This window comes from Meles meles, chromosome 7, assembly GCF_922984935.1.
Source record: "Meles meles chromosome 7, mMelMel3.1 paternal haplotype, whole genome shotgun sequence".
NCBI classification, from domain to species: Eukaryota; Metazoa; Chordata; class Mammalia; order Carnivora; family Mustelidae; genus Meles; species Meles meles.
Window position 1 is genome coordinate 123407499 of NC_060072.1, and position 19947 is coordinate 123427445.

A 19947-nucleotide genomic window follows, 5' to 3' on the forward strand; every position below is an offset into this window, starting at 1 on the left:
GCTAACCGAATGATAGAAACTGATGGAACACACTTAAATTAGACATGAAACATATTTATTAGCTGCAACCCTCAGTTTTCCTGAAAACAGTAATCAGCCACTGTTACATATCTTCCTCCATGGAAGCAACAGCTCTGCACGCAGAACTAACCACATACCAGCAAGTACCTCATCCTCGTGTCATGATTTGGAGAACAATGATAGAAAAGATTAGGACAGCTTGTTAAGAAAACATTTTCCCCAGGCACGTTGATTTGTTCTGGTTTTCTCTCAAAGAGCTCAGCAGACGGCAACCTCATAGATTGATCCTCATTCCTTTCACCAGCCGCACTCTAAATCTAAACACATCTTGGAAATAAAACCAAGCACAGTCAGTTGATGGAACACAGGGATCTGTTCAGCATGAGGCAAAGTAGATTTCTAGCATCTACCAACAGTTAAATGGAAAACTCTGCACAGTAGTCCTCTCAACGGGTAAATCAACCATATTCTAAGACTTCATATAATGTACTTGCCCACATCTAGAATAGTGTTGACCAAACTAAGAGAGCAAGTCCCCAGAAGGTCAGCCTGTGTTATTTGGCGCTGCTGTTGCCCACAGGTGTCTCTAACCGGCTGAGCACAGTGATTGGTCACAAGAGTCCACACTGCCCTTTGTCCTGCATTCCTTTAGACACTGCCCCATTTACAGTGATCTACTCCTAAGTGCAAATGATGGCATGAGTCATGGCTTGATTTGGTTTTTTTTTTTCCCTTTGTTCTTAATAAAACAATTCAGACTTTTTATTTCTTGTTTATTTTTGAGCCAATAGCTAGAGAGGTGGAAAAAACGGTTTTGGAATTGGACCTGACTCCAAAATGTAGCTCTGTCACTTACATCACTCAGGGCAGCCTCTTGGACTTTTCATGTTCTCCCTAAGAGCATGGAGTGAGGGGTTCCTGGGTGGCTCAGTCAGTTAAGTGTCCAACTCAGGTCATGATCTCAGGGTGCTGGGTTCGAGGCCTGTCCGGGCTCCTCACTCCGTGAGGAGTCTGCTGGAGATTCCCTCCCTTTCCCTCTTTTCTGCCCACTTGGGTGCACTCTCTCTCTCTCTCTCTCAAATAAATAAAGAGATCTTTTTTAAAAAAGTGAGAGTGGAATCCATCAGAATTCTAGAGGAGAACATAGGCAGTAACCTCTTCAATATCAGCCACAGCAACTAGTTCCAAGATATGTCTCCAAAAGAAAAGGAAACAAAAGTGAAAATAAACATTTGGGACTTCTTCAAGATCAAAAGCTTCTGCACAGCAAAGGAAGACAACAAAATCCCACGAAATGGTTGAAGATATTTGTAGGTGAAAGTACAGACAAAAGGTTGATATCCTGGATCTATAAAGAACTCCACAAACTCAACACATGCAAAACAGATATTCATATCAAAAAATAGGCAGAAGATATGAAAGACACTTTTCCAATGAAGACATACAAATGGCTATCAGACACATGAAAAAATGTTCATCATCACTAGCCATCAGGGAGATTCAAATTAAAACCACATTGAGATACCACCTCACACCAGTTAGAATGGCCAAAATTAGCAGGACAGGAAAGAAAATGTGTTGGAGAGGATGTGGAGAAATTGGAACCCCCTTACACTGTTGGTGGGAATGCAAGTTGGTGAAGCTGCTTTGGAGAACAGTGTGGAGATTCCTCAAGAAATTAAAAATAGAACTTCCCTATGACCCTGCAATTGCACTACTGGGTATTTACCCCAAAGATACAGATGAAGTGAACAGAAGGGCCATCTGTACCCCCAAAGTATATAGCAGCAATGGCCATGGTCACCAAACTGTGGAAAGAACCAAGATGCCCTTCGACAGACGAATGCATAAGGAAGATGTGGTCCATATACATGATGGTGTATTATGCCTCTTTCAAAAAAGATGAATACCCAACTTTTGTAGCAACATGGATGGGACTGGAAGAGATTATGCTGAGTGAAATAAGTCAAGCCAAGAGAGTCAAGTATCATATGTCTCACTTATTTGTGGAGCATAACAAAGAACACGGAGGACATGGGAAGATGGAGAGGTGAAGGGAGTTGAGGGAAATTGGAAGGGGAGGTGAACCATGAGAGACTATGGACTCTGAAAAACAACCTGAGGGTCTAGAAGGGGCGGGGAGTGGGAGGTTGGGGGACAAGTGGTGGGTATTAGTGAGGGCACATGTTGCATGGAGCACTGGGTGTGGTGCAAAAACAATGAACACTGTTATGCTGAAAAGAAAAAAAAATAACGTGATATATGTTTAAAAAATACTTTTTTAGGACTTTGAGCAAACAATAAATTTCTATTATGGTTGAACATTAAAAAAAAGTGAGAATGACTGATGCGTTGGAATTTGGTGAAGAAAGTAAGACTAGAGATATGAAAGAGCACTCATAACTCACGAAGAACTATGTAGCAGAAATTTATGTCATTATTCTAAGTAAAACTGAGGAACTTTATCTGCAAGACTAACATTTTCAAATAAATACAGGTGGGGCACTAGGATGGCTCAGTCCATTTAGCATAGTTCTTTGGCTCATGTCATGATCTCAAGGTTCTGGGATCCATCCCCTCATTACGCTCCCCACTCAACAGAGAGTCTGCTTCTCCCCATTCCCTTGCCTGCCGCCCTTCCTGCTGGCCCTCTCGCTGTCTCTCTCTCTCAAATAAATGAAGTAAATACAGAAGGCTATCACTTACCACAACCTGACAAACCACAAACATAATATATGCATTTCTTTTTCTGCTTTAAAATTTAGAGTGTGGCACGGAAGCCCCACTTGACAAAATATGATGCATTTTAAGCACTGGACCAAGGGAGAAGGACAAGATGGTCTACCATCTACAGTGTGAAATGAGAGCCTTTGCAGATATGGAATAGAGTCATAGATGCTAAAGGGAGAAGGGGCAAGGGAGAAGTCAGATTCTTAAGCTGGGAAGGAGTTTCAGAAGATGACTCCTCATGGCACAGTAGCTTAGTGCTGGTGTATGGTACTCTTCAGAGTACTGGAAGGCTCTGAAGTTATCATGATACTCGGTCTCTTTGGGGGTCTCCCCCGTAGGAAATGAATGCATTTTTGATTAATGCAAAATAAATCATAGGATCAGCTTCTTGTTTCAGCAGCTAAAATGGGCTCATTTACAAAGTCAAATGCTTATTTTTGCTTTGACTACAGTTTGTCTGGTGACCATCACCATCAGTTTTGAATGTTCTAGTTACAAAGAATTTACAAGTGATGTGTATTAAGTACAAAGGGGTATGAAATAATGCCTCTATAACCATTGATAAGACTCAGAGGTTTCAGACATCTGCTCCATGAAACTCCAGATGCCAACTGACCCAAACAAAACCTGCTTAGGAATGGATTTCTGGGAGTCTCCTTGGATTTGTAGATATGTAAATACTCTGCCCTATAGGAATAAAGGACGCCTATGGGTGAGAGCCCAAGACTGTAACTTTCCTTCTGTGCATTCAGAAGGTAGCCTTTGTCCTTCACTTGCTCTCCTCCAGATCTGTTTTCTGTTTCCACCAGTCCGTCCTGGAACAGAACAGCCCGCATACCACAGTGTGGCCAAAGACATAAAAAAGCACGGGGTGCTCAGATGCCCTAGCTGGGGAAGCGCGTACAACCTGAAATTCACTGTCATTCTTATTGGGTCTCAGTAATGCTTCTGCAAGGCACCTTAAACAAAGCACATTATCCTTCTAAATTACAACAGGTATGAGAGTTGTTAAGCATCTGAAGAAAAGAAGACAAAAAGTCTTAACCTATCATCTCAGAAAAACATACCTGCAGCCTGGTGTCATCTCGAATTCCATATAATGTTTTTGCAATCTCTGAAAATTCCCTCTCAATGACTTCTTGACTAGTGCCTTTCACATCAATGTAGTGGCAGTCCGCACCAGCGTAATGGCAGGAAATTGACTGTGCAGAGTGACACGGTTAATACTGGAAAAAACCCATTCCATTAACACCAGCAACTGAACCAGAAGACTTCTTTTAGAAAGTCAGCTATTTCACTCAGCGTTTGATTTCTAGAATATTCCATGCTGTCCTGTATTAGTCTCTTCAGGGTTCAGTATCTTTTTTTCCCCAGGTACAGATTAAATCTGACCGAGAAATACAAGAGGTTTTTAGCTCCCTGCGATACTTGTTTGTAAAAGGGGCGGTGAACATAATGACATAAATAAGAGGACTTTGTAACTTTTTAACATGTGATTTTTCTAGTGTGTGGATGTCCTCAAGTCCTAAACAGGCATGTGTTCCAGGGTTTTTTCACCATTTTCTTAGTCAGGGAAGTTAGTTACTCAGTTGAGTTTGTGGTGGGTTGTCCTTTCAATGGCTACGGATCATGAAAACAAACAAACAACCACCCACAAAAATACCTTGCAAAGGACAATAATATACACACTACCCCTTTTGAAATAAAATGGACACCTTGAGTCCAATAGCATCACATACGATCCCCATCTTGTTTCTGTCTGAAGGTAAGATGGAGGTTACTTGGTTCTCCCCATTCTTGAAAAAGTTACAAGCTAATCTAAACTTAAAACTCACTTTCCTAGTTTCAGGTTAGTTCTCTTGGGGTGACTGTCTACGGAAGGGACAGCCTGCTTTGCCCAGAACATCGAATTTCTATGCAGTGGAGTCACAAACTCCATTTCCCACAGAAGCCCCCACATCATGCCAAGGAGGAGTGACACCTGAGGCCAAAGAGGAAAAGGGCACACCCAAATACAAGTGTTTTTTTTTTAAGGGTTCATAGCTTCCCAAACATTTAACTAGTTGAAAAACTATTGAAAAATTTGCAACATTGGGGTATTAGCATTCAGAGTACTTGGGGTGTTTCATGTTATATAACTTTTATTTTCATATAGTAATCATTTCATACTCAACTTTTTAACATGGAATCTTTTAATATGTAGCTATCCTATCTCAGTTTATGATCCTGATCATGTAGCACATGTTATAACTTTCTGACGCATGTAAACTCTCAGATTATTGTCTCGGCTTCTGTTTTTTATACACACACATACAGATAAATTTCCATTTTTCATGCCAAGTTGAATTTTGGGGCTAAGGATACATGACAAAGGGCCCAAATTAATGGCACCTTGGTGGCTCAGTTGGTTATATGTCTGCCCTCAGATCAAGTTGTGATCCCAGGGTCCTGGGATTGAGCCCCTTATCGGGCTCCCTGCTCAGTGGAGAGCCCGCATCTCCCTCTCCAGCTCTCCCCTTGTTTGTGTTCCCTCTCTCGCTATCTCTCTCTGTCATAAATAAATAAAATCTTTTTTTTTAAAAGGCAAAAATTAGTGAAACTCAGGAACACTCAAATTATTTATGTCACTGTGGCTATACCTCCTGCTTGCACACTTCTTAGGGCCATGTTGGTAGAGAGTCCATTCTACTCTTTCTTTAAAATGCTGGCATTGTGCCCATCAGGCATATTTTTTTCTTTTCTTTTTTTTTTTTTATTGTTATGTTGGTCACCATCGAGTACATCATTAGTTTTTGATGTAGTGTTCCATGATTCATTGTTTGTGTATAACACCCAGTGCTCCAGGCAGTCTGTGCCCACCTTAATACCCATCACTAGGCTCACCCATCCACCCACCCCAACTTATGCCCTTCTAAAACCCTCAGTTTGGTTCCAGGAGTCCCTAAACTCTCATGGTTCATCTCTCTCTCTGATGTCTCTCCCTTCATTTTCCCCTTCCTTCTCCTAATGTCTCCACGCTATTCCTTATGTTCCATAAATAAGTGAAACCGTATGATAATTGACTTTCTCTGTTTGACTTATTTCATTCAGCATAATCTCTTCCAGTCCCATCCATGTTGATGCAAATCCTTTCTGATGGTGGAGTAATATTCCATTGTGTATGTGGACCATATCTTCTTTATCCATTCATCTGTTGGAGGCCATCTTGGCCCTTTCCACATTTTGTCAATTGTGGACATTACTGCTACGAACATTGGGGTGCATATGGCCCTTCTTTTCACTACATCTGTATCTTTGGGGTAAATGCCGAGTAGTGCAATTGCTGGGTCATAGGGGAGCTCTATTTTTAATTTTTTGAGGAAACTCCACACTGTTTCCTAAGTGGTTGCACTCATCTGCATTCCCACCAACAGTGTACGAGTGTTCCCCTTTCTCTACAACTTCTCCAACATTTGTTGTTTCTTGCCTTGTCGATTTTTGCCACTCTAACTGGCAATCTTCTGGAGGACTCGGGGATACTACTTCACATCATGGATATTTTTTCAATTAGTTTTGATTTTCTAAATACTGCCCTAATATTTCATTGAACTTGAATGCTGAGGGTTTTTTTTTCACCGTTCCCCCACCCTCATTAAATTTTGATCTTGAAGAGTTTCCTCTTGCCTCATATTCATCATGGTCCTGTCAACCTTATGGAAATATGAATAAATAGAAGATGGAAACTGGAAACTAACCTATGACCTCAGGGAGACAGTGGTAGTTGGTGTGAAAAACTGGAAGGTTTCACTCAGCCCTCAACACTCCCCAATATTTAGTATGGAGAGTCATGTTATATGGGGAAATGTAAGTCCACAGTACTGTCAGATCTGTTGAATTTTTGAGAAGCGAGAAATCTGGGAGTATGAGAAATTTTGTCAGTTTTAAATCATTAGGTGTTTAAAACATTCTGAAGCTAAAAACAACTTCTGGAACTCAGGGATGAAAAATATGGCTGCCTGTGAAATTTGACGTCTGGGCAATCAATTTAAAACGTTTGCTTAGAATTGATCATGGTTTTCCAAATAACAAAGCTATTATAAACCTTCCTCTTAGTGGTTACTATGAACTATATACATTCCAAATTTTATGATTTTTATATGTCAGCCTTTGTTTCTGCCTCCAAAAGCACTGGCTATGGGCTCCCAAGTATGTTCTTCTTCTGAAGGAATTCTATGAATGTTCATAATTCATTATCAGCAGGATGAGGATCCTGAGCTCACCTGGCTTCTTACTGATATGAGCAAAAAAGCATGAGGTAGCAAATAGTTTTCCTGGTAAATAAACCAGACTAAATGCCAGTTTCGTTCAATGTCACAAATCTCATGAAGTTTCACATATCTTGACATTTTTGGTTCTAATGTATTCATTGTTGGAAACTACAGTGATGTGAATGCATACCTTCCGGTATCCTTGAGTTCTGTTCCAACCAGATCCATGGATGAGCAAAGGATGAAAGAAAACAGTGTCTCCCTTCTCCATCACAAGATGCACTCGGGGGAAGTTTTCATCATAGTCCTGAATCCCGTAGAACATCATGTTAACTCCTCCGTAGATCACATAAGAGAAACAAAACTATATTTGAGGTACCCAATGATTAAGAATTTTATCAATGACTCATTAGGAAAAGCAAAGTTTTCCTAAGTTCTGCAAAGAGAAAGACACAAAATGATTCTTTTTTTTTTAAAGATTTTATTTATTTATGAGAAAGAGAGAGAGATCACAAGTAGGCAGAGAGGTAGGTGTGGGTGGTGGGGGAGCAGGCTACCTGCTGAGCAGAGAGCCCAATGTGGGGCTTGATCCCAGGACCCTGAGATCATGACCTAAGCCGAAGGCAGAGGCTTAACCCACTGAGCTACCCAGGTGCCCCAAAATAAAAAGATTCCTTTCTTTTTAATAAAAATTCTTAAAAGCAACTGTAAATATCCAAACCCTTGGGCACCTGGGTAGTTCGGTGAGTTAAACCCTCTGCCTTCCGCTCAGGTCATGATCCCGGTATCCTGGGTTCGAACCCCAGGTTCGGCTATCCACTAGCAGGGAGCCTGCTTCTCCCTCTCCCTCGGCATGCCTCTCTGCCTGCTTGTGATCTCTCTGTCAAATAAATAAATAAAATCTTAAAATATATATATATACAAAACTTCTCAGACATCTGGTTGTAAAAATCATGGATTTGGTGGACCAAATGAAGAATCTCAAATTTCTACTTATCCGTCATTACTGAATCATATTGAAGATCTAGACGAACTTTGCATTTTGCAGTTAACATGGGAGATCCCCTTTCCAGCATGAATCTGTAATCACACTTTCCCAACATGATATTCTTCTCCCACATAACTTTGCCGAAATCATTTTTCTATTATTCGGGAGTACCTCTGGGAAACAAACTCTTTTCTCAAGCCAGAAGAAAAAAATGTTCAAGTTTCCTCAGCTCAGAAAGCACACATGTCACAACCAGAGTAAAGAAAGAATAGTACATTACAGCACTGTGCTTTTTTAAAACTACTTCCAATGTTAGTTATTGCTTTAAGTAATGGTTATGTGGGGACCACAGTATCCCAGTCCCCTTCATAAGACTGTCCCACATTCTTCTGGGGGAAGGATTCTTTCCTGCTGGACTGAGTTGGGACTTTCATCCAGTGTACTTCTCTCCTGGCTAGGTGGATATGTAACCTCTGCTAAGTCAATCTGACCTCCCACTGTCATCACTTTGTATCTGAACAGAGGATCGATCAAAGGCATTGGTCATGGTCCAGGTTCAACTGCCCCCACCAGGTGCCCCATCCTGACTTCCCACTGTCACACTCCCACTTTCCTGCTTACCAGAGTCAGCCAGCCTTTCCATGGACTCAGCATGTGCCTGCGCCCCTCCAAGACACCCTCTTTGGCTTAAATCAGCCACAGCCCACTTCTGTTGCATGCAACAAGCTTTCCCTAAACCTCAACTCAGTTTTTCCAAAAACATCAACAGTTTATAAATCTCACAATTTCAGATTTTGTGTCAGAATCCAGACTCAAAGAATTTCAATTGGCACCAATCCTCAGAGTACGAATTCTAACTAATTGACACAGAAGTCCTGAAAGCCATATTCTTTGCTTCCTACAAAAAAACCCACATGCATTCTTCCCACCTGAACAAGACATGCTCCTCTGGGGTTTTCAGACTTTATTGTCTGAGGCCTAAAACACTCATCATCTCTTCTCTAGTTACTCTGCCTCTGGACTACTCACTTCCAGTACCTCCTGCTCTAGATCTCAAGATTATCATTCTTGAAGAGCCGATTTGATCTCACCATTCATGGGTTCAAAAGCGTTCAATAGTTCAATCAATAAACCATGCAACAGGCAGACAATGGAATGCTACTCATCCTTTCCCAGAGTCTTTGCTGGTCTCTCTAGCAGGGAGGAGATGATTCCTCCGTCGTCTTTATCCTAAGATCTACCAATCAGTGGGTAAGAATTACTTGGCAGCTGATACAGCCATCTGGTGTTGTGGGTGTTTATGTATGACCTCTGCAATGAAGCTTGATGATTTTAGATCCTATACAGCGCCTACCAGAGATCCCCACAGTGGTCAGCTTTCCAAAACTTGTTGAAAGAAAAATAATTATTCTACCTGACATCTTTGAATTTTCCCTGATCCTGGTTCGAAAACCTAAAACACTGTTTTGCTAAGAAAGGAAATGCCATCTCATTGTTAAAGTTCTGTATGGAATCTGATCTAAAATTAAAACAAAAGGGCACCTGGGTGGCTCAGTGGTTTAAGCCTCTGCCTTCGGCTCAGGTCATGATCTCAGGGTCCTGGGATCAAGCCCCACATTAGGCTCTCTGCTCAGTGGGGAGCCTGCTTCCCTCTCTCTCTCTGCTTGCCTCCCTGCCTACTTTTTACCTCTCTCTTTCTGTCAAATAAATAAATAAAATCTTTAAAAATAAATAAATAAAAATCAAATCAAATCAATAAATATTCTGGTAAAGATTTATCTTCTAGGGGCACCTCATTGGCTCAGGGAGTCAGATATCCGACTCTGGATTTGGGGATCAGGTTATGATCTCAGGGTCACAAAATCAAGCTGCATGTTGAGTTAGTGCTCACCAGAGTCTCCATGTCTGTGTTCCTCCCTGTCTGCCTCTCTCGGCCCACACTACCTCTGGCAAGTATCATGACCAAATATCATGAGCTGTCTCCCTTTATCCCTGTCTCTCTCTTTGACTCAAATAAATAAATAAATAAAATCCTAAAAAAGAAAAGGAGGGAGGAAGGAAGGGAGGATGGAAGAAAGAAAAAGATAAGGAATGAAGGAAGGAAGGAAGGGATTTATACCTCCCACTTGGGATAAGCATGTGGCCTCAGGTCGCCTTTGTGACTGCCCGGGAGCACACAGAGGCATCCATTGTTCCGGTCAATGTGCTGCATGGCTGTCCAAACAGCAACTATGTTATTCCTGGGCCTGATGGGGAAATAGTGCAGATCCTGATGCAAGGGGTGGCGGGATGTCTTCTTGCCTGAAACAAAACCTGCTGTTAAACCATTCTTGAACCTCAGAATTCATCTCCTCTGCCTGAAAACCAGATCAGTGACTATCCCTCCAAAACTCAAAGACGTGAAACCACACTACAGACCATCAGCCTGGAGAGATATGCACCAAACTGGAATATCAAATCGACAGGGGGACTCCAGATCCTACACCTTTTTTCTGGGTCTCTGACATCCAGGGATTCACACCATTCTCTGGCAACTCCTTACATGTTATGATCTCTATTGTGCTTTATTCCTATGTAATCTGGCTGGTGGACAACCAGTATGTTCCCAGAAAAGTTTGGTCAACTGAAGAGAATAACCAAATTTGCAGTTCCCCATTAGCCCTCTAAATGGCTGACCCAAACACTATCAAGTAACTAAATTAAAAAAAGGCTTCCAAGAAATTCTTTCTGGAACTAAGAGCACTTGGTGGACAGTCACTATGTAGAATCAGAGATCATAGAACCACATTTACGTGGTTCCCTGTTTTGCACTCTGAACTTGGTACTGTTCCCCTATGCCCAACCCCAACCTCTCTAAGCAAGACATCCAGGGTAAGGAGATTTCGTGGAGCTACACTATAGCCTAGTCACATAAAGCTCTCCTGGCCTCTTTTTCTCCAGAAAACGTGGAAAACAATAAAGAATTCTGAAGGACCAATTTATTACTGCTAGTAGAGTAGAATTTCTCAGCATGGACCAAGAGCTGTTGGCTTTAAAATTTCAGATTCTTGGGGGTGCCTGGTTAGCTCAGTCAGTTAAGCATCTCTTGATTTCAGCTCAGGTCTTGATCTCAAGGTTATGAGTTCAAGTCCCATGTTGGGCTCCACGCTGGGCATGTAGCCTATTTTTTTAAAAAAAAATTTTTAGTGCACATATCTGGGTTTTAGCTTCCAAATCATTTTCTCTGGGAGTGAAATCTTAGGAGCATTTTAGCAAGCACAAGACATTTTAAGTCAAGTGATGTATGTGATTTATAAGAAAGCTTTAATTTTGATAATAATAATATCTTAAATCAGGAAAACAGAATGCACACCATCATTGGTGAGAATAGTTAACAAAGCTTAGGGATGATAATTATAATAATAAGAGCCTAGGGTATATGAGCAGTCATGTTTATAAAACCAAACTTTTGAGCAGCAAGCCAGTCAGTTGTCCGGAAATCCAACAATAAACCTACAGTTAACATCTGAAATCACTATTCTACCTCACTATTGTTATGATGTATGCTATTTTGAGACAAATAATAGGACATAAATATTTAGTTATCCAAATTTAGCTGTTACACACAAAGCTAGAGTTAGAACACCTTAAACTCTCTCATTTCCTCTTTTTCTTTTTGGGGTGGGGGGGCTTCTCCATAACAAATAAGAGCCCTTTACCAGAATCTGGAGGTTTGTTTATCAGCATTGTATGCAGGGCCACAATATCAGGTCCAGTGAAGCACTCCACATATTTCAGAATCTAAGGGAAAGAAGAAAAAAGTTTGATGAGAAATCCAATGCACAAAAGTGGCACAAAGTACAATTATCTGTACAAGAGCCACGATGCCTTCATTCAACACCTCTGCCCCTCCTCTCCAATTATATATATATAATATATATATATATATTATATATATATATATATATATAATATATATATATATAATATATATATATATATAATATATATATTTAAAAACCACTTAGTATTTCACAACATTGAAAACAAAACTTGAAAGCAGGAAAAAGTTGTAATAGCAAGTCTGCAACACTCTGAATTAAAGAGGCTTTTCCAAGCCTCTTTGGAATCCTAGCCAATTCAATGAAATAGATGGTATTGAATCTCCAATTCTCTCTGACTCCAAAAATGAAGCATATTCTACTGCTTTCTCATTGTTTGATCCTGTGTAGAAGGAATATTGGCAACTTGAGCAGGAAATGCTTGAAATGAAACCAAAATCCTAGAAGGCAGGTCTCCTATTTATTTGTTTATAAAGCATGTTAACTTTTGTAGTTTTCCTCGGCAGTATTTTCTTTCTTTCTTTTTAAAATCCCTAATCCCACCATGGGGCTCGAACTCAGGACCTTGAGATCAAGGGTCTCATGGTCCCACAGCTAAGCCAGCCAGTTGCCTCTGACCAGTATTTTCTCAACCTCAGTGACACTCTTGAGCCATTTTACCATTTCTATCCTACTTTACAGAGGTTCCCAGTAGAGTTAGTCAATAATTTTTCCAAAATAACTTACGTCTTATCCTGATTAATAATATTCCTGAGGTCATAGGTTGGATGTGCTGGTTATTTTTTCCAATACACATGAAAATAAATACCTAACTACCAAAAGCATGACCTGCTGCCTAAAAATCATTGCATGAACCAGCAAGAGCATGGTTCAGATTTTAGAGGGGTGGGAAACCTGGATGTCCCAGTCGTGCTTAATCTATCCTGTGCTGCCCCTAACTTGAAGATTTTCCTTCTTAATGCATGCACACAACTTCCATTTCCAGAGCAGGACTAGAGGTTGGGAAGTCATATCATCCCCTCCTGTCCCCAGCCCAAGGGGCTGGACATCATAGTTGGCTTACCTGTACACAGTCTTTTTTATGAGGCAAATTTTCTTTCTTTTTTAAAATTATTTTAAATGTATTTTATTTTTAACATTTTATTTATTTGTCAGAGAGAGCAAAAAAGAAAGCAGTAGGTAGAGGGAGAAGTGGGTTCCCTACTGATCAAGGAGCCTGATGTAGGACTCCATCCCAGGACCCAGGGATCCTGACCTGAGCCCAATGCAGATGCTTAACCAACTAAGCCACCCAGGTATCCCATTTAAAAAAAATTTTTTTAAGTTATAAGTAACCTCCACAACCAGCCTAGGATTCAAACTCACAACCCAGAGATCAAGAGCCAAATGCTTGGGCCACTTGGGTGGCTCAGTCAGCTAAGCAACTGAGTCTTGGTTTCAGCTCAGGCCATGATTTCAGGGTCCAGAGATCCAGCCCTATGTCAGGTTCTGTGCTCAGCAGGGAGTCTGCTTGAGATTTTCTCTCTCCCTCTCCCCCTGACACTCCCCCTCCCCGCAACCTCTTTCTCTCTAAAATAAACACATAAATCTTAAAGAAAAAAAAAGTAGCATGCTCTACCAATGGAGCCAGCCAGGTGTCCCATGGGCAAATTCTCTAATAGCACTTGGGGTTATAATTTCTAGCATGTACTATATGCAATATGTCCTTTAAATCCATTCTAAATAAATTGTTCATAAATTGTGATACATTTATGCAACACGATGTTACATAATAGTTTATAAGTATGATATAGATTAATGTATACGAGATATAGAAAGATGTGTAAGATCCACTATAAGTGTAGAAACTAACTTGTAAAGTGGACAGCCAGTATGTTCCCACATGACACGAAAGGTGGGGGTAGACAGATGCACCTGCATAGCCACGAAAGACTTCTAGTTGAATACACCAGAAAGCTCAGCGCTGAGTGGGTCTGGAGTGGGAGACTTTCCTTTTCATCTCATGCCCTTCTGGACTATGTGGATGTCTTTGTAAACTGAACCACTCTTGAAGAATATTGATTTTTTAAATAATGAGTTAAAATTTGAACACAAACCTTTACCCCTATGGACCTGTTCATAAGACAAAAGAAACAATAAATGGATGTCCAGTGAATAGGATCTGCAATGTCCCTCCTGTTGATTTGCCCATAGCCACAGTGAGAGAGGCTCTGTCTCTAAGGCAGAATTCCCGCCCTTCGCAACAAAGAATAACGGCCAGACTCCAGAGGAGGGTTCTCCATCTGCCCACTACTGACATTTGGAGCTGGATAAGTCATCATTTGGGGGAGGGGACTATTGTGCACACTATAGGATCCCTGGGCTCCATGAGCAGCTCACCCATCCACCATGCCCACGTCTACCCCGAGAGAAGCACACGGTCTCCACTGTGTGCCAACCCAACACGGCTCCAGGCACTGCCAAATGTCCACCTCCATTTGAGAACCACGGCTCACCAGCCACAAAACAGAGGGGCCAGTTAAACTGTAAGCAATTCCAGAGGCAAACATGCAGGTGTGTTATTCACTTAAAAAGAAAACGCAGGAAAGTTCTCGAACCTCAGGGAGAGTGCAGTATCTGAAGAGTTCCTTATCTTCTTGGAAATCTTGGATCTTTGAAACCATCTTTTCAGTTGGAGTAAATTCTGATTTTGCAATGGTTACATCTCTCATTATCATCATTCCCTCTGGTTTCACCTCCCCTTTGCAGATCCTTTCAAACTCGTTCCTAGAGAATTAAATTGGCAGATGATGTCATTACTGCAGGTTCCAGGCACCTGTCTGGCCAGTTCTGGGGAAAGAGTCTCAGAGATTGAGGAGGGTGGTGTCTCTGCACCAGACTGACCTCCAGGTCAGGCTGAGTAGTTCTGAGGATGGAGAGGAGAAAATGACCAGCGCAGCAGCCCCTGTCTCCTCACTGTGAGGCCAGAGCTCACTGCGGGGACTCATTTATTCCTTAGTCTAGCAGAACAGTAAGGAACTGTCTGTGATGTGGTGTACCTGAGTAATAATGGCAAATAACTTCTCTCACGCTTACCATGGGCCAAGCCCCGTTCAAAGGCATATGTGTGTACTTCACCTTATCCAGTCCTCACAACAACACTAGGGCATAAATATGATTATCATCCCCATTTTACAGGTATGAAAACAGAAGTGTAGAAAATACGTTGCTCCAGGACACACAACAGAAGAAGTCTGGCTAACATTAAAGCCAGCCAGTCTCGCTGCAGAGCTCATGTTCCTAACTGCTTCCCAATGAACCAATCACCGAAAAATATCTGAACACACACGCTAATCTTACTCACATTCCCACTGCAGACACAACATTTTTTTGTAAAACAACCAAGGGTTACTGTACCGAAAGTGTTCAATATCAGCATCAGACACCAAATTCTTAATGACAAGAAACCCATTTTCTTCATAAAATTTTCTCTGTTCTAGGCTTAGAACATTATTATCCCGAGTATACCTAAAGGAGAAAAAGGAATTACAAATGAGTGTAACTGAAAAATCATAACCCAACAACATGTATCAAGAGCCTGAGAAATGTTCATACTTTTCCACCCAGCATTTCTATTTTTTTTTTTGATTTATAAATTTTTTTTCCCCTTTTTATTAATTTTTTCAGCGTAACAGTATTCATTCTTTTTGCACAACACCCAGTGCTCCATGCAAAACGTGCCCTCCCCATCACCCACCACCTGTTCCCCCAACCTCCCACCCCTGACCCTTCAAAACCCTCAGGTTGTTTTTCAGAGTCCATAGTCTCTTATGGTTAGCCTCCCCTCCCCAATGTCCATAGCCCGCTCCCCCTCTCCCAATCCCACCTCCCCCCAGCAACCCCCAGTTTGTTTTGTGAGATTAAAAGTCATTTATGGTTTGTCTCCCTCCCAATCCCATCTTGTTTCATTTATTCTTCTCCTATCCCCCTACCCCCCCATGTTGCTTCTCCATGTCCTCATATCAGGGAGATCATATGATAGTTGTCTTTCTCCGATTGACTTATTTCACTAAGCATGATACGCTCTAGTTCCATCCACGTCGTCGCAAATGGCAAGATTTCATTTCTTTTGATGGCTGCATAGTATTCCATTGTGTATATATACCACATCTTCTTGATCCATTCATCTGTTGATGGACATCTAGGTTCTTTCCATAGTCTGGCTATTGTAGACATTGCTGCTATAAACATTCGGGTACACGTGCCCCTTCGGATCACTATGTTTGTATCTTTAGGGTAAATACCCAGTAGTGCAATTGCTGGGTCATAGGGTAGTTCTATTTTCAACATTTTGAGGAACCTCCATGCTGTTTTCCAGAGTGGTTGGACCAGCTTGCATTCCCACCAACAGTGGAGGAGGGTTCCCCTTTCTCCACATCCTCTCCAGCATCTGTCATTTCCTGACTTGTTAATTTTAGCCATTCTGACTCCTGGATTGGAAGAATAAATATTGTGAAAATGTCTATGCTACCTAAAGCAATCTACACATTTAATGCAATCCCTATCAAAATACCATCCATTTTTTTCAAAGAAATGGAACAAATAATCCTCAAATTTATATGGAACCAGAAAAGACCTCGAATAGCCAAAGGAATATTGAAGAACAAAGCCAAAGTTGGTGGCATCACAATTCCGGACTTCAAGCTCTATTACAAAGCTGTCATCATCAAGACAGCATGGTACTGGCACAAAAACAGACACATAGACCAGTGGAACAGAATAGAGAGCCCAGAAATCGACCCTCAACTCTATGGTCAACTAATCTTCGACAAAGCAGGAAAGAATGTCCAATGGAAAAAAGACAGCCTCTTCAATAAATGGTGCTGGGAAAATTGGACAGCCACATGCAGAAAAATGAAATTGGACCACTTCCTTACACCACACACGAAAATAGACTCCAAATGGATGAAGGACCTCAATGTGAGAAAGGAATCCGTCAAAATCCTTGAGGAGAACGCAGGCAGCAACCTCTTCGACCTCAGCCGCAGCAACATCTTCCTAGGAACAACGGCAAAGGCAAGGGAAGCAAGGGCGAAAATGAACTATTGGGATTTCATCAAGATCAAAAGCTTTTGCACAGCAAAGGAAACAGTTAACAAAACCAAAAGACAGCTGACAGAATGGGAGAAGATATTTGCAAACGACATATCAGATAAAGGGCTAGTATCCAAAATCTATAAGGAACTTAGCAAACTCAACACCCAAAGAACAAACAATCCAATCAAGAAATGGGCAGAGGACATGAACAGACATTTCTGCAAAGAAGACATCCAGATGGCCAACAGACACATGAAAAAGTGCTCCACGTCACTCGGCATCAGGGAAATACAAATCAAAACCACAATGAGATATCACCTCACAGCATTTCTATTTTTTATTTACTCTCAGCAAATAGTGTGAACTTTTTTCTTTAACCAAGTCTAGGGGTGAGGGTTTATCTATTTTTTTTTTAAGTACTCTCTATACCCAATGTGGGGCTCCAACTCACAAACCAGAAGTCAAGAGTCACATGCTCTTCCCACTGAGCCAGCCAGGCCCCTAATCTGAACATTTTTTAAAAAGTTTAAAACTAAAATGTTAACTACTACTGTTACCAAAAAATAGAAGAATCATTAATTATATCCACTCAATGGGATAGGACTCGGGCCTTAGAAATGAAGAGGCTGGGGCCCCTGGGAGGCTCAGTCAGTTAAGCATGGGCTGGTTATTTCAGCTCAGGTCATGACCTCATAGGTCTGAGATCGAGCCCCCAAATGGTCTGTGGGCTCAGCGGGGAGACTGCTTGAGATTCTCTCCCTCAGCCTCACCCAACTTGCAATGTGTGCACTTTCTCTCTTAAATAAATGAATCTTTTAAGAAAATGAAGCACATATAATAGCATGTATAGTACTTATTATAATAAAATATACCTAGATTTGTGTAAAACCAAGACACAGGGTACTTGGGTAGCTCAGTGGGTCGAGCATCTGCCTTGGGTTAGGTCATGATCCCAGGTTCATGGGATTCCCACATCGGACTCCTTGCTCAGCAGGGAATCTGCTTTTCCCTCTGCCCCTGCCCCATGTTCCAGATCTCTCAAAGGCACGCGGTCTCTCTCTCTCTCTCTCTCAAATAAATAAATAAGATCTTAAAAAGGGTACTTGAAAAAAATGCAAATAAATTTAAAAACCACATTTTTAAGTGATTACTTTTATGTAATGGAATTGTGAATGATTTTTTAATTCCTTTTCTTCTCTTTCAAATTTGTTGGATAATGACTATGTATGGTTTTTCGGTATAAAATAGATTTTATACTTTAAATTGTCTAGATCATATGTTCTCAGAAGAAATTAAAGGGACAAAATCCAAGTAAGTACATAGCATATGCACAAACTCAGATCACCCAGTCCATTCTTCTCAATTGGAAATGTGGCTCTATGAGAATACTCCATGGAGATCAATGTCTTCCCTCACAAAGTTAATTTAAGATAAACCAAAGACACTAGCTAATATAGCAATAGAACCACAAGCCACAGGGTAACTTGAATGAGGTATAACATGTCTGAATTTGAACGAAATCAGATTATACTCCTCTGATATTATTCCTCTTTCTGAACTTTAAAATACATATAAAATTTTTTTTAAAGATTTTATTTATTTACTTGACAGAGAGAGATCACAAGTAGATAGAGAGGCAGGCAGAGAGAGAGAGAGGGAAGCAGGCTCCCTGCTGAGCAGAGAGCCCGATGCGGGACTGGATCCCAGGACCCTGAGATCATGACCTGAGCCGAAGGCAGCGGCTTAACCCACTGAGCCACCCAGGCGCCCCTAAAATACATATAAAATTAAAGTCGTCTTCAAATTTTTTCCTACTTCTAATTAGAATTTGTCCTGGCAACACATGATTTGTGTAATGAATTTTTGGTAAGAATTTATTTATTCTCCGTAGAGATGGGGGAGGCAGGGGCAGGGGCAGGAGCAGAAGGAGAGGGTGAAGCAGATTTTGTGCTGAGCACAGAGCCTGACCCATGACGGATCCCACAGCCCATGAGATTCATGATCTAAGCCAAAATCAAGAGTTGGATGCCTAACCCAGTAGCCACCCAGGTGCCCCTGCGTAATGAATTTTCATCAGACAACATAAGATGTTGTATTTTATATCTTAATTACCACTAGGAAATGCTTTATGCACATTGTATGGTTAAGAATGACAATTTGATCTACTTACTGGAATTGTGGAGGACGGAAACTGTTAGGAGAAACAGCCCCTGAAGTGGAGTGGGCTACCTAGGCATTGAATTAAGGCAAATAAAATGAAATTTATGAGTCAACCTTTTCTAGAAACAACAGTCTGCCCAGAATTAGCTCTCATCAGGGAAGACTGGGTTTCACACACAGCTGCGGACAGATACACACTGTTGCTTACATCTTCTCAATTCACAGAGCCCAGAGTAGGGGCTGGAAGTCCCAAGACCTTCATCACCTTTCCTGCTGCCCAGAGCAGAAGAATGAGACTCACACGGCTCAGTAACTGGGTCCAAGATCATCCAGCAGAAAATGCCTCAGGCCAGACTCGACCCATACTCTTTACTTCATAGCTTTCACCAGTTTCTTCCACATACTATTCCTTCCACTAAACTGCCGAACAAATAAAAATTGTAAGGTTCAAATCTAACAGTAAGAAGAAATGTGCTCTTCCAAAGAGAAATTGAATTTAGTGGGAATCCATTCTGAAATACAAGAATTTAGCGGGAATCCATTCTGAAATACAAGAAACATTAGACTTGTTGCTCTTTAAAAAAAAAAAAAAGTCTATTAAATAGTGGCTAGGCTCTATGAAAAGTATGATCCACATAGTTTAGTATAATTTTAACTATCTTAAAGAGCTAGAAATTCTTTCTAGTTTTCATTCCAGGGGACGACAGAAAACTTACTTAGCTTCTTCTCAATTGTTTTCAATGTTTCTTTAGCTTAGGAGTGAGTGTAAGAATGTCATAACTCATTTTTTTCATGTTTTTGTCATGTCTTTATGTAACTGGGGGCAGTATAATCCTATTTTCCTAGGCAAAGAGTTAATGACCTTTGTCAGCAACTAGCAAGATGTGGTGGTCAGAAGGCAATA

At 41.1% G+C, this 19947-nt stretch overlaps 3 protein-coding genes across 3 annotated transcripts in view; all 3 read right to left on the reverse strand.

The window, feature by feature from the left end:
* Positions 1-173, reverse strand: part of LOC123946499 (selenide, water dikinase 1-like) — a 48191-nt gene extending 48018 nt beyond the window's left edge. The window contains exon 1 of the mRNA XM_046011864.1: positions 159-173. Coding sequence (XP_045867820.1) covers positions 159-173 — 15 coding nt within the window. The remainder of the gene's footprint in view (positions 1-158) is intronic.
* Positions 64-7326, reverse strand: LOC123946500 (phytanoyl-CoA dioxygenase, peroxisomal-like). The gene is made up of 3 exons (XM_046011865.1): positions 7189-7326; positions 3819-3953; positions 64-348 (listed from the first exon to the last, which is right to left on the reverse strand). Exons 1-3 carry the CDS (start codon positions 7324-7326, stop codon positions 319-321), a joined length of 303 nt encoding a protein of 100 aa, XP_045867821.1. The 3' UTR covers positions 64-318.
* Positions 7327-10099: 2773 nt separating this feature from the next.
* Positions 10100-14616, reverse strand: LOC123946501 (phytanoyl-CoA dioxygenase, peroxisomal-like). Its single transcript, XM_046011866.1, has 3 exons — positions 14405-14616; positions 11685-11766; positions 10100-10287 (listed from the first exon to the last, which is right to left on the reverse strand). Exons 1-3 carry the CDS (start codon positions 14525-14527, stop codon positions 10100-10102), a joined length of 393 nt encoding a protein of 130 aa, XP_045867822.1. The 5' UTR covers positions 14528-14616.
* Positions 14617-19947: the final 5331 nt, after the last annotated feature.